This window comes from Leptonotus elevatus, chromosome 7, assembly GCF_054856555.1.
Source record: "Leptonotus elevatus isolate MCC_2025b chromosome 7, RoL_Lele_1.0, whole genome shotgun sequence".
Taxonomy (NCBI): Eukaryota; Metazoa; Chordata; class Actinopteri; order Syngnathiformes; family Syngnathidae; genus Leptonotus; species Leptonotus elevatus.
In genome coordinates, this window is record NC_141245.1 from 17083902 (window position 1) to 17096059 (window position 12158).

At 37.6% G+C, this 12158-nt stretch overlaps 1 protein-coding gene across 2 annotated transcripts in view; it reads left to right on the top strand.

The window, feature by feature from the left end:
• The window catches only part of LOC147171290 (prolactin-releasing peptide receptor), a 33888-nt gene that overhangs the window by 17471 nt on the left and 4259 nt on the right, over positions 1-12158 (top strand). The window contains exons 1-3 of one of the 2 annotated variants that reach the window (XM_086079814.1): positions 4516-4664; positions 8383-8854; positions 10507-10904. In XM_086079814.1, the coding sequence (XP_085935940.1) occupies positions 8389-8854; positions 10507-10904 (864 nt within the window). In that variant the 5' untranslated portion in view covers positions 4516-4664; positions 8383-8388. Of the gene's footprint in view, positions 1-4515; positions 4665-8382; positions 8855-10506; positions 10905-12158 lie in introns of those variants that run through there. The other variant, XM_086079813.1, reaches the window with a different exon arrangement.

The following is a 12158-nucleotide window of genomic DNA, read 5'->3' on the forward strand; positions in this document are numbered from 1 at the left end:
GATGACGCTCCCGTAGGGAGGTGTACAAATGCCACGACTGCACCGATGCACAAATTACAGAAAATTACAGTCCTCCGTGAAAAACAAAATTGTGTACCACAGGCACGCATAAGGGACTGGCTGCTCCCCACCAGCACCTCCGCTTAATTGAACTGATTCTGAAGGAAAACTATTCGGAGGAGAGCGTAGAGTAGATACAAATGAAGGTAGAGTAAGTAACTAAAGTGACAATTGGTTTTCAAATTAGAGTGGAAATCCTTTTAATAAAAATAAAAAAAACTTGAAGCAGTCTTTTCTCTTTATTGTTCCATTTCAAACACTGGCAGGATAAATATAATTGATAATTTTCAATATGATTACAATTAGCAAAGATGGCAGCGTCAATAAATTTTGAGCATCCGTCATTTATCAACAGTTGGGACACTCTTCTGTCGTCGTCAATCTGTCAATATTTCAAGCTGAACCACGTTGTAATCGTCAATCCGTCATTAGTCAGAGAAATGGATGTCCGATAATGTATTAGTCGTTCGTTATTTAAATTGGCATTTTGTCAACGATGTAGTGCCCAGATCCGTTATTCCTCTCGTGTCTCTCTATATTTGCCTCGCTTACCTTGCCAATTGCGTTTTGGGTCTCATTAGTTTGACTTTCATTATTCTTTTACAGACGCCTGTTTTTAACAGCAAGGACAAATCAATCTCAACTTCAGTTTTCCATTCACTCTCTGCAAAATGATGTCCCTTCAGAATTCTGCGAGGTATCAAAATCAATATCCACCATTTTTTTCTCTCTCTCTCTCGAATGCAGCCAGGTTCTCGTCTGAATGGTACTTACTATTGAGTGCTTTGTCTATGTACTGAATTGATTTCCCCACTTTGTAGCAGTGTAAAATGGCTGCAGAGTTTCCAGACCTTTATAGCTCATACATGGAGGCCCCTGACTTCAAGGAAATTGAAAAGAAATGCTGCGAAGAGAAGAGAGAGATTTATTTTCAAGGGGTTGTTAAAACTGGACAGACTTTCGGAATGTTCAAATTCAGACCTACAACCAGATACAATTGGGGTGTTTTATTGTATGTATTCATGGAGTTTAAAGTGGTTGTTGTTGTGCGCTTTACCTGCACATGTAGTGTTTACTATCAACCATTTTGTAGCCTTTTTGCAGTCTGCAAAGGCACTGAGACCAACTGAACAGGAGTGTTATCATACCCTGCTGGTAACACAGCATGATCGATGTGCTGCCTGGTCCACCAATATTATGGACCTATTACATTCAGTAATGCAGTGTTGCCATGACAATGCCAGAGAAGCTTTTTTTTTTTTTTTTTTTTTTCCCGTATTCCGGAGCAGTGCATTATCCACAGGTTGGCTGGTTTGCCTCGCAATTCTGGGTTCAAATCTTGGCAGTTCTGTCGCGTTTTTGGCAAAGTGGGAGTGAGCTGCCTTCATCGTGTGGATGCTGTTCGATTACAAGAGGTCAGATATGACGCAAAAAAATTGTTTGCAAATTGTGCAGGAAAACTGTTGACGTTAAAGTTAAGAGGATGTGCACGCTAAAGACACGCAAGGAGGACATGGAAACAGCTCGTGTTGTTTGGCGTGAACAAAACTTTATTACTGGAGCACTCTTAATTAGATGCACTCCTTATGGGGAAATAAAAGCACACGGTGGTTGCAGGGGCGTAGCCAGAAAATTTTCATTGAAAAATAAATAAATAAAATAATATGTTATGAGTTCAATGCATTGGAGCTGTTACAATTGTCAATGAGTTGCTCAGTTTTCTGCCACTTAACGGCAATAAGGCAAATGTCAGTTACTGGCTTGTACACAATTAGTAGAAAAGGAAACCGAACAGTGAAATTCACGACTAAGTATTTAAAAACTAAAACTATGTTGATTCCTTACTTCACCAAAAGACGACTTTTTTTCCATTGTTTTTCCTTTGGTAAACTCTATTACGTGTGTTAGTAAACAATTAGTGACTCATGACTCCCAATGTTTCATGTTATTTGATATTGTTACAGCTTTTTATAAGTGTATTTGTTTTCATAATCAAATACAATCATAATATCTGAATGTACCATTTTGTACAAGAAATACAGGTTAAAAAGAATCCTTGCTTTGTTTTTATTACCATATATTGTTTTCTGTAGTCCTTATTTATAAATTGTTTTTTTGTGTCCTTTTAAAATATCAGCTTGTTTCTACTGTACAAGATTGATACATCAAATTTCTTCTTTTTGTTTCTAATTTTACACACATGTATTTGTTCAAAACACTGAACATTAAACATTGAAATAAATAATAAAATCTATTAAATTACCGGTATGCCTTTTCATGGACTAACATAGCACTAACAGACTGACATTCACATATGCAACATGGCAAGCGCGACACAATTGTTTGTTGATTAAAAAAAAATATATATATATATATATTGAAGGTTTATATTAAATTTAAATTTAGGTTTGTGTGAACGCCACGTGTGTAAGCTCTGAAATGTTTGCGAAATTATGTTTCTATCTGCTTCTATTTAGTAGGCATTGACAATAATATTGAATATCCAGGATCCAGGGGGGGGGGGGGGGGTGGCCGCCAGGGGGCGCGTGGGGTGGCCTGGCCACCACGTGCCTCCGCCATTGGGTGGTTGGATAATACTGAAGCGGTCGCATATTGTTTGGCCAAGATAAACAATCCGCGGTGGTTATTTTACCATGACCAGTAACTCGCCATCTAGTTGACGTGAGCTTGTGATGCTAATCGGCCGCTAAGCTAACGTGCTCTTGACGAATGCATGCGCGTTGCTGTCGCGTTCGCAAGCAGTTATGTTACAATTAGGCTACGTTCACACTGCAGACAAATGCGACGCAGATTGGATTTTTTGGCCCAAATGCGACCTGTATCTGATTTTTTTTGTCAGTCTGAACGGCTCAATTCTGATTTTTTCATATCCGACCTGGGTCACTTTCATATATGGTCTTAGAGAGGATACGTATTCGAATTTTTGCGACGCGACCGCAGTCTGAACGTGAAGTAGCCTATAAAGATTACTTTTGTGGTGGTGATATTAGTCATTTAGCCATGCAGAAGGCTCATTTATTACGCGCGGAAATGGCGTGACGTCATCGCTAGGGAGAAAAAAAAACACAGGTCACCGTGAGACGAGGCGCTGAACAGGCTCGCCTCATTTTCACAAAATATTATTTCTACCTTTTCCTGCATCACTCCTCTGTAGATATGAGATGATAAAAATATGAGCCCCGACGACAGGCCCTGACATGCTGGACAATACGTATTTACTTCCGCAAACACAGCGTTGTGAGTGATGTTGTATCTTCTTCTGCGCATGCGGGTCACTTTGGGGACGCATTACGTCCACACAGCAGACAGACTGAGGTCGCAATTAATAGGTCATGTGAACGCTTACTAAAAAAATCTGATTTCACCAAAAATTCGGAATTGAACATTAAGACTTGCAGTGTGAACGTAGCCTTAGACCTCGCAGGGTAAACAATACCTGGCCTGTTTTTATTTCCATTTCATTCCATTACGGTTGCTATATTTGCACTTTGTTTACATTTCAATTGTGGGGGAAAAAAAGTGGCTTAAATATTGGGCTGCAATACAAGTGCTATTATTCCGAAGCACCAATCACAAGTATCGTGATAGACTTTTGAGGCCATAAGTGACTGGTAATTGTCAAGTCTGAATTATTGTCTTAATGTGTCCTGTCATTGACAGGCGCAACCATATTACATAACAAGGGTTATTATTATCGTAATTAATCTATGCTAATTTCCATCGGCCAATCTGTGCATTTGTATTATATGTTAGTATTAGCTAGCAGATTTTCATTAGACAAAATTATATGCTTTGGTCTTGCAGTAAGCAATAAAGTAAACGACAACTCCCAAACGACTGTTCGACCTTCCTTCTTCCATCAAGCCGTAAAATAACTAAAATGCAAAATGACTTTTTCAATGTAACTTTCAATGTCATTTTTATAAATCCAAATTTAAACCTTTTTAAACCACTGTTGTTTTTATTTTATTTTGTTAACAAAAATGCTTTTTCAATTATAGCTTCAGTTAATTTGTTCATCTTCGTTAACTATAAAAGCATTGTTGGTGAAAAGTCAGTTAGTATGTACACCACCTGTCACCCAACAATCAACTGCGATAGGCTCCAGAATGATTGAATGAAATCATTATCTATTCCACAGCATAAACCATAGTTATGCTTTTTTTTTCTTTTTCTTTTTTGCACCCTCAGAGATTAAATTAATTAAATAAAAACTACGAGGAATATGACTTTTTCCCCAGCACAACAGGTTACTCTTCCACACAATGCCAAAATAGAAGTGTGTAGCACTTGGACCAATCTCTACAATGTGGACTTGACACTTCATTGGATTGCTGGTGCGTTTCAAGACGGGAGGGGAGCAGACAGACCTCTTACGTTACGTGGGCTGCTTTTGGGTCCTTCCTCGCTGCCTCAGTCACTCACTCTCTCTGAGTCCTCCTGACTGACTGACCTTCACCGCGGCTGCACAGGTCCATCAACATCTATTTTAGTATATACTGTGTATTGAAATATAAAACAGTCAAGATAGAAGACCTAAACATCAGCTTTTTCTACATCTCTAATTTGCAACGTCAACTAAGGTAAGTTATTTTATTTGTGTGTGTGTGTGTGTGTGTGTGTGTGTGTGGGGGGGGGGGTGTATGTGTGTGTGTGTGTGTTTTGGTTGTTATTGTTTTGTTTTGTTTTTTTCATTATATCTGTTGTCAATAGCATTTTGATTTTGTTCTGGCAATCAGAAATATAATGAGACATAGCTAGATTAAAAAAAATAGTATTTAAAAACAATGTATTTAAAAGATATATACTTCAAATGCAATTGAGGAAACTACATTTTGTCTTACAAATACATTGTATATATACATACCAACATATATAAATATAGACATTTGTACACATTGCATTGCTCCTTAATTTACATAAATATATATTTTATATGTAATTCAACTTTTTTCTCTCTAAATATTTTTTATTTTCTTGGGGTTTTAAGAGGATTTTATAAATTCAGGGCACTTAAAATGGTGTTTTTTTCCCCCCTCTCCTTCTTTTTAATTATTTGACAGCACATATATAATACTCAATCCATGGTTGAAATGTGTATTATATTCTCATACCTGAAATGAAGACTGACAGAAAGATAATCCATCCATCAAGCGTGCTGATGCAAGGAGACCACAACAAAGCACTAATTGGCGACACAATGATCCACCAGATTGATAATTGACCATCCAGGAATAGGAACACATTTACGCATGCCTCTAAAGAAATTTGTCAGACGAATCCATCCAGCAAATATTGTGCATATATTATCAAGTGAATCTATTCATTAGGAGTAAATGAGATGTAAAAAAAAATAATAATTTAAATCCCATCTCTGCACTAAAATCATTTTCAACATGAAGTGGCACTCACATGAACCTCGATGAATACATGCTAAATGAATTCAAAGAGTGAAAAGCAGGAACATGGACGCCACCACAAGACACTGTTTGTGTGACAAGTCTAGTAATTATGTTCAATTCTTTGAAAAAATATTTGACCTTATTACATGGAATTGGCCTCATAAATTTGCATTTTTAATCACAGGATTATTAACTCATTTGCTCCCAAAAATGTATAAATAAGTTCTATTCTAAATATTACCATTGTCCCAAAGATGTATATTTACTCTTCTTTTTTTTTTAATGCTAGAGCATACACAAGGCTTTGATGCAGCCTCTGAACTGCAGAGAACGGTTAAAGCAATGGTAGTTATTACAAAAACGGCCAGCAGGTGGCAGCAGAGTATAAGAGATCAACCAGGCCGTGTTGCAAACAACACAGTTTAAAACAGATTTGTGAATAATGATAAAACTTAGCTATATTCCAATGTTAGTTGCTGCAAATCGGATACAGATAGGAATATACTTTTTTTTTTTCCTGATGAAAGAAGAGACTCTAATCTTTCTTTTGATAGGTTCTATGTTTTTATAGCAATAGAACACAATATTATGTGGGCCTTGCAAAATCAGTCAAAATCCAGTAAAACAGCCAGGAGTGAAGGGGATTGCTTCAGTGAAAATGGCTGGGAGTGAATGAGATAAAAACTACTTCAAATTTTGCTAATGAAAAAATGATTTCTCATATTTTAGATTACATTAAAAAAAAACATACATACAGTACATGAATTTAAGCCTCTTTCTAAATACATAATGCATGTTTGAAGATAACTGCTGAAACGTGCAAAAACTGTGAACTATGTACTAGTACAGAATTATGCAGATAAGCGCACACTTGTTGCTGATTGTGCCTTCCCTCACCTGGACCTCATTATCCTTAGTTAGCGCATGCATTTAACATCATGTCTCACACTGTGTATCGTACCCAACTCACACTATATTAGCCACGCATTTGACTCTAAAAGTCCAAATAAAACTCAAGTATTTCCATGGATGAGTTTTCTTTAATTACGCGAATCAAATCATTCAGCGAAATATTTTCTATGCCTTGAATTATTTTGCGAAGGTTGCAATCATGGAGACGGACAGGCCTTTTTTTTGTGTGTAAAAGACAGTATTTTGATTTCAAATAGGAGATGTTCAGTTGATCAAATCCTCTAATTGGACACGGAGACTGACCTAATATGCTCAAGATTTAAAAATAAATAAATGCAAATGTCACCTAGCGATGAAGAGGATTGAGCTGTGCCACTGCCGCAGGCAGGATCGATAGCTAACAAGCATCTGGCCTTTAGTCAACTTGTTGGCTTGATCAATGTAATTGGCAACAGTGGAGAAGCATGCTCAGCTTTCCCGGCCTTGGCCAAAGATCAGCCGCAACATGCACACGGCTGATGTTCCGTACTTTGACACATGATTCCTCGTAACCGTTTAAAAACGGAAAGCAGAAGCTACTTTGTTATGGTCTTGGCAATGAGACATGAAAAGAAGACATTGTGCCCTGTGATAGCAATGACCCCCATCCGTATCCATGGGCACCACCAAATGATGCTGTGAAAGGAGCGAGGGGCCTTTAAGCGCTATTTGAAGGGAAAGGCATGTTGTTCATGTCCTGCTGTATATTCTGCCTGGAAAAGCATTACACGCAGTCAAATGGCAGTGCCCTCAAATGAACTCTTATTGAAAGCAACTTACATCTTTCCGCTCTATCTTTGCCGTTATGAATTATGTTCTCACTTCTGCTACTTTAGAGCTGAGGCATATTGGTTTGAAATGTCAATCTGCCCACAATGCCATTCCCGTGCAACGCACTGCCTGCCTTGGTGGAGTTGGAAAATCACTGAGCTACTTTTGCATCGTCTGTATCGAGTCCCTGAGTCAGAATACATGTTTAATGTGAGAATTGCGACTTTTTATTTTATTTTAACATAATGTTAATGTTGATCCAAAACAAATACACTCTTGTTCATTTTAGATTAAAAACACTAAAATTGTGAATGAATGTCTTATATATAGTTTCCAAACAAATAAAAGTAAATGTCCTGTTAGTCAACGGCGTTTGTATGGGGATTTTACGCCCCCTTGTGGAACCGTCCTGTATAGGCATATGAGTGATTTCACCCATCTAGCCCTACCATAAGAGGCTCTTAATACTGACGCTGAATTATACACCAATCTATGGGGTGGGGTGGGGGGGGGGGGGTTTGCTATACCTTGATTCTAGATAGCCAGTGCAGTCAAAAGAACTGTTGGGGGGAGTTCCATCATTGTGTAGGGAACCATTCTAGTGAGGACGGCACCATCTCAACCATATAAAGTGTGAAAACCATATAAAGTGGGGGAAAGGGACCTGGCTGGCCTGTGAATAGCAAAAAGCTATCTTAAGACACACTTTTATTCCTTGGCTTTTAGTTCAGCGTGAATTGTGTGGTCTTCGGGGTATTTTCGTGTTTATTTATTTATTATTTTTTAATGAATTAATATATTTATTTAATGTATTTATTTTGCTGATTGTATTTTAGTATTTTATTGACAGTTTTTTTTATTTTATAGTTGGCTTTACTAGATGTTCTGCGTATGATAGTGTGCGGATCTCAATGTGCAGCACTTTGGAGACGCTTGTTTATAAAACGTGCTATAGAAATGAAGTGGATTGGATTGTAAAAAAAACACATATAATTGAGGGCCACAAAAATGCATTGGGGAAAATAGTATGTATTTAAACCCCACAACTTCTTCAAAAGGTACTGATAAAGCAAAAATCAAAATTGTCAGGTTTGGGCAAACAATTATGTATAGATTATGGATGTAGCCATGTATGCACACTGTTGACTCACGAAGCGCTCGTGCTGCTTCTCCACAGGCAAGGATGGACAACCTCATCAAAGAAGACTTCTTCGATGTGAGCGCCAACATGAGCCACCAAGCAGAACAACACAGACTGGCAGGGAACAAAAGTCAAGCGCTCAATCAAAGTGACCCACTGGACATGTTCATCGGCATGGAGCTTCTGCTTCGTTTCAAACTCCTCTTCATGCCTCTCTACTGCCTGGTGGTAGTCATAGCCAGCGTAGGGAACTCCTTCCTTTTGACTTGCATCCTGGTGGACAAGAAGCTCCACAACGCCACCAACTTTTTCATCGGTAACTTGGCCGCTGGAGACCTGCTGATGTGTTTGAGCTGCGTGCCGTTGACCATGTCCTATGCCTTCGACAGCCACGGCTGGGCTTTCGGGAGGCCCCTGTGTCACTTGGTGCCGCTGGTGCAATGCGCCACTGTGTTTGCCTCAGTGCTCTCCCTCACGGCCATCGCGGTGGACCGTTATGTTGTCCTAGGTAAGACTAATGATTGCAAAGCATGCCCGGAGGCGTCTTGTCAGACAGAGAGAGCCCTACTGGTCCCAGTTGCTATTTTTGATAAGCCACACTTCCCGGCATGCTCACTCACAGACACATTTTCAGAAATACGTATAAATAACTAAATATTTAATAAGCGAAAGGTCTTTGGGGTACGTTTGTGCGAAACGCTGTTGCCGTGGCAACGCGCTGTTCACCAAGAAAACAAGGCTATTTTTGAAGGTCGAAACATGCACAAAAACTCGTGAAACTTTGCACACGTCAGGTGTGGCAAAATCAACAATAGTTTATTACTTTATTATGCAAATTTATTTTTTTTTAAAGCTCAGCATACATCCTGCATCCCCGATTGTATGTTTCACCTTGGGCACGGGTCAGCAACCTTTCCTGTCAAAAGAGCCATTTTAAGCTAAATAAATAACCAAAAATCTGTCTGCAGCCACAAAATATTTGAACATTGTGATGAAGGAAACCGTGTCAGGGTTAGCCTAATGTACTGAGGGCGTACGAGGCATTAGAGTTGCACCATAACACAAAAATATGCAGCATCCAATATGTCAAGATTCATTTTCTTCTATTTTTGGATATATATTTATTTATTTATCTATTTTTGGGCGGGTGTCATTTTTCAGACGTTTCAGGCCAGTCTGTCAATTTTTTTTATATTTTGGAAATTTTATGGACATGTTATGGTCATTTTCCGCCACTCTTCTTTCTTTTTTAGACATTTTATGTTTGTTTTTTTTGTTTTATTCTGCTTGTTTTGCTTTCAGTTTTCTGAAATTTTTGACTTTTTAAATGTTTTATTTTTTGGCTTTTTTTTAAATAAATATTCAGACATTTGGCAATTCTAAAGAACTTTTATAGTTATTTAAGGGATTTCTTCTTTTGTTTTTGGACATTTTATGGGGGTTTTTTTTAATTCAAAGTCTGACTTTTTTATAAAATTCTCTGACATTTTTGGCAATTTCATTGACATTTTATGGTAATTTCCTGCTTTTCCGCTCCCAATTTTAGGTCATTTAAAAAACTTTTTCATCTACCTTTCATCTCTTTTTCTGGCAACTAAAAAATATTTTTTTAATATTTAAATATTGAATATGAATATTTTAAAAATCTAAACAATTAATTCATTTAAAAATATTTTATCTAATAAATAAATATATATATATATATATATATATATATATATATATATATATATATATATATATATATATATATATATATATATATATATATATATATATATATAAATACTAATTTCTACAACAACAACAAAAATGCTGGCGATCAACAGGGAGCCACAGGAGAGGGAATAAAGAGCCACACGTGGCTCCAGAGCCGCAGGTTGCAGACCCCTGACCTAGAGCTACAAAAATTGGGAACCATATGTAACAGCCGAAGACCTACAAAAAAAAGTATTTTGGATCCATAGTCAGGAAGTCCACCACTTTGAATTGACTTCAAAATTTGACATTACCGTGAGTGGTGCTGATTGCTAAGCAACCAGACAAGATGTAGCCTGCTGTCTCTTTTTGTTGCGGGTTGGTTGGCAGTGCTATGGTAATGGAGTAAAAAACTGCTGGCCAACTAAAATGAAAAACATTTCTGGTTGTCGTTTCATTCAGCGCACCCCGTGCGTCGGAGGATATCTTCTCGGGGCTGCGGCGCAGTGACGCTGGCCGTGTGGCTTTTATCTCTGACCTTGGCCGCTCCTCCGTCCTTCTACACTCGCTACTTGGACCTACGGCCCAGTGGCATCGACCTGGTCGTTTGCGAAGAATTCTGGCCGGAAAACGGAAACCTGCGACTGCTGTACTCCTGCTTCATCCTAACCACCTCCTACATGATCCCGCTGCTGTCCGTGAGCATCTCGTACTGTGCCATCAGCGTCAGTCTGAAGCGCTATTCTGTGCCCGGGGAGCAGACGAACAGGAGGCAACACTGGAAGCAAAAGCGGAGGAGGACCTTCTCTTTGTTGGTGGCCTCGGTGCTGGCGTTCGCTCTGTGTTGGCTGCCTCTGCAGGTGAGATGATGTCATCAAGCATTCTCATGAACTCGCCTATTTACGCTTCATTTGGAGACATATTACGGCTATCAAATCCATACACGGGAGGACTAAATGTCCATTAAAAGGACGATCTTATTAGAGAAGTTCATCATTCTGACCATTCAGACATTAGGTCCTCAATGAGCCATGCAAAAGGGCAGATCATCAGTAGAAATGGCAAAGCCGGTATAAGCATGTCTTCTTCAAGCGTAATTTGTGCCAAATGGGTTATGATAACCACATGGGGCTGAGGAAGCAAAACAACTCCTATTTCCCCCCAAATGCCACTTCTTTATCAAGTAAACCTGCAGAGCTTTATGCAATCAAATATGGATTACCATATGATGCTGAGAATGTCCCATATCATCCGATCTCATAAAATAAGATGGTTTGGATTTGTTTATCAATGTTGGTTTAAACTTGACACCATTTAAAATATGAATATCTGAGCTCCATGTCTTAGGCAATTCAGTTAACAATATTGGTAGAAGGTTGAGAGAATTTTGACTGATAATTCAAGACACACAGAATATTGTGTTTGATGCATAGGACATATGAAAAATAAGAGCTAACTCTCTTTGTTTACTAGTAAAAAAAAATCTGTTCTTTATTACAGTACTGTACTATAAAAAAAATTCTTTAGAATTAACAATGAATTTATTTCTGTAAAATCATGACATAAAAAAACTATAAATACTGGTACAAAAACATTTCTATTGGAGAATTCACAAATTACTGTAATTTAAACACAGCTAAACATTGGGATACAGTTAAAATTGCATCATAGTAGCGTTAAAATAAAGGTTTTTTTGTCAGTACATTTTGTTTATGCTAAAATAAACCATATTACATTTTAACTTATATTACAGACAAGAATATTTACATATACAGCAAAACCATGTTCATATAAAGGGTAAACTAAATGTATTATGTTCATTTAAAATGTATATACTAACGGCCTATTGATTAATTTATCAATATACTGTATAAAAACAAAGCTATTGTTTTTAAGGGGGGGAAATTGCAGCTGTGGTTAAAAAGCAGTAAAAAAAAATGTAGTGCTAATAGAAACAACTTTACAGAACAACTTTTTACTTTTACTTTTTACTGATATTTAATGTACAATGAACAAAACATGTATGTTAATTTTATACAATATAAGTAACTGCTTCTAAATTATACACTGTATATATTTTTTTTAACATAATTTTTCTGCCAGGGTTTTATTTA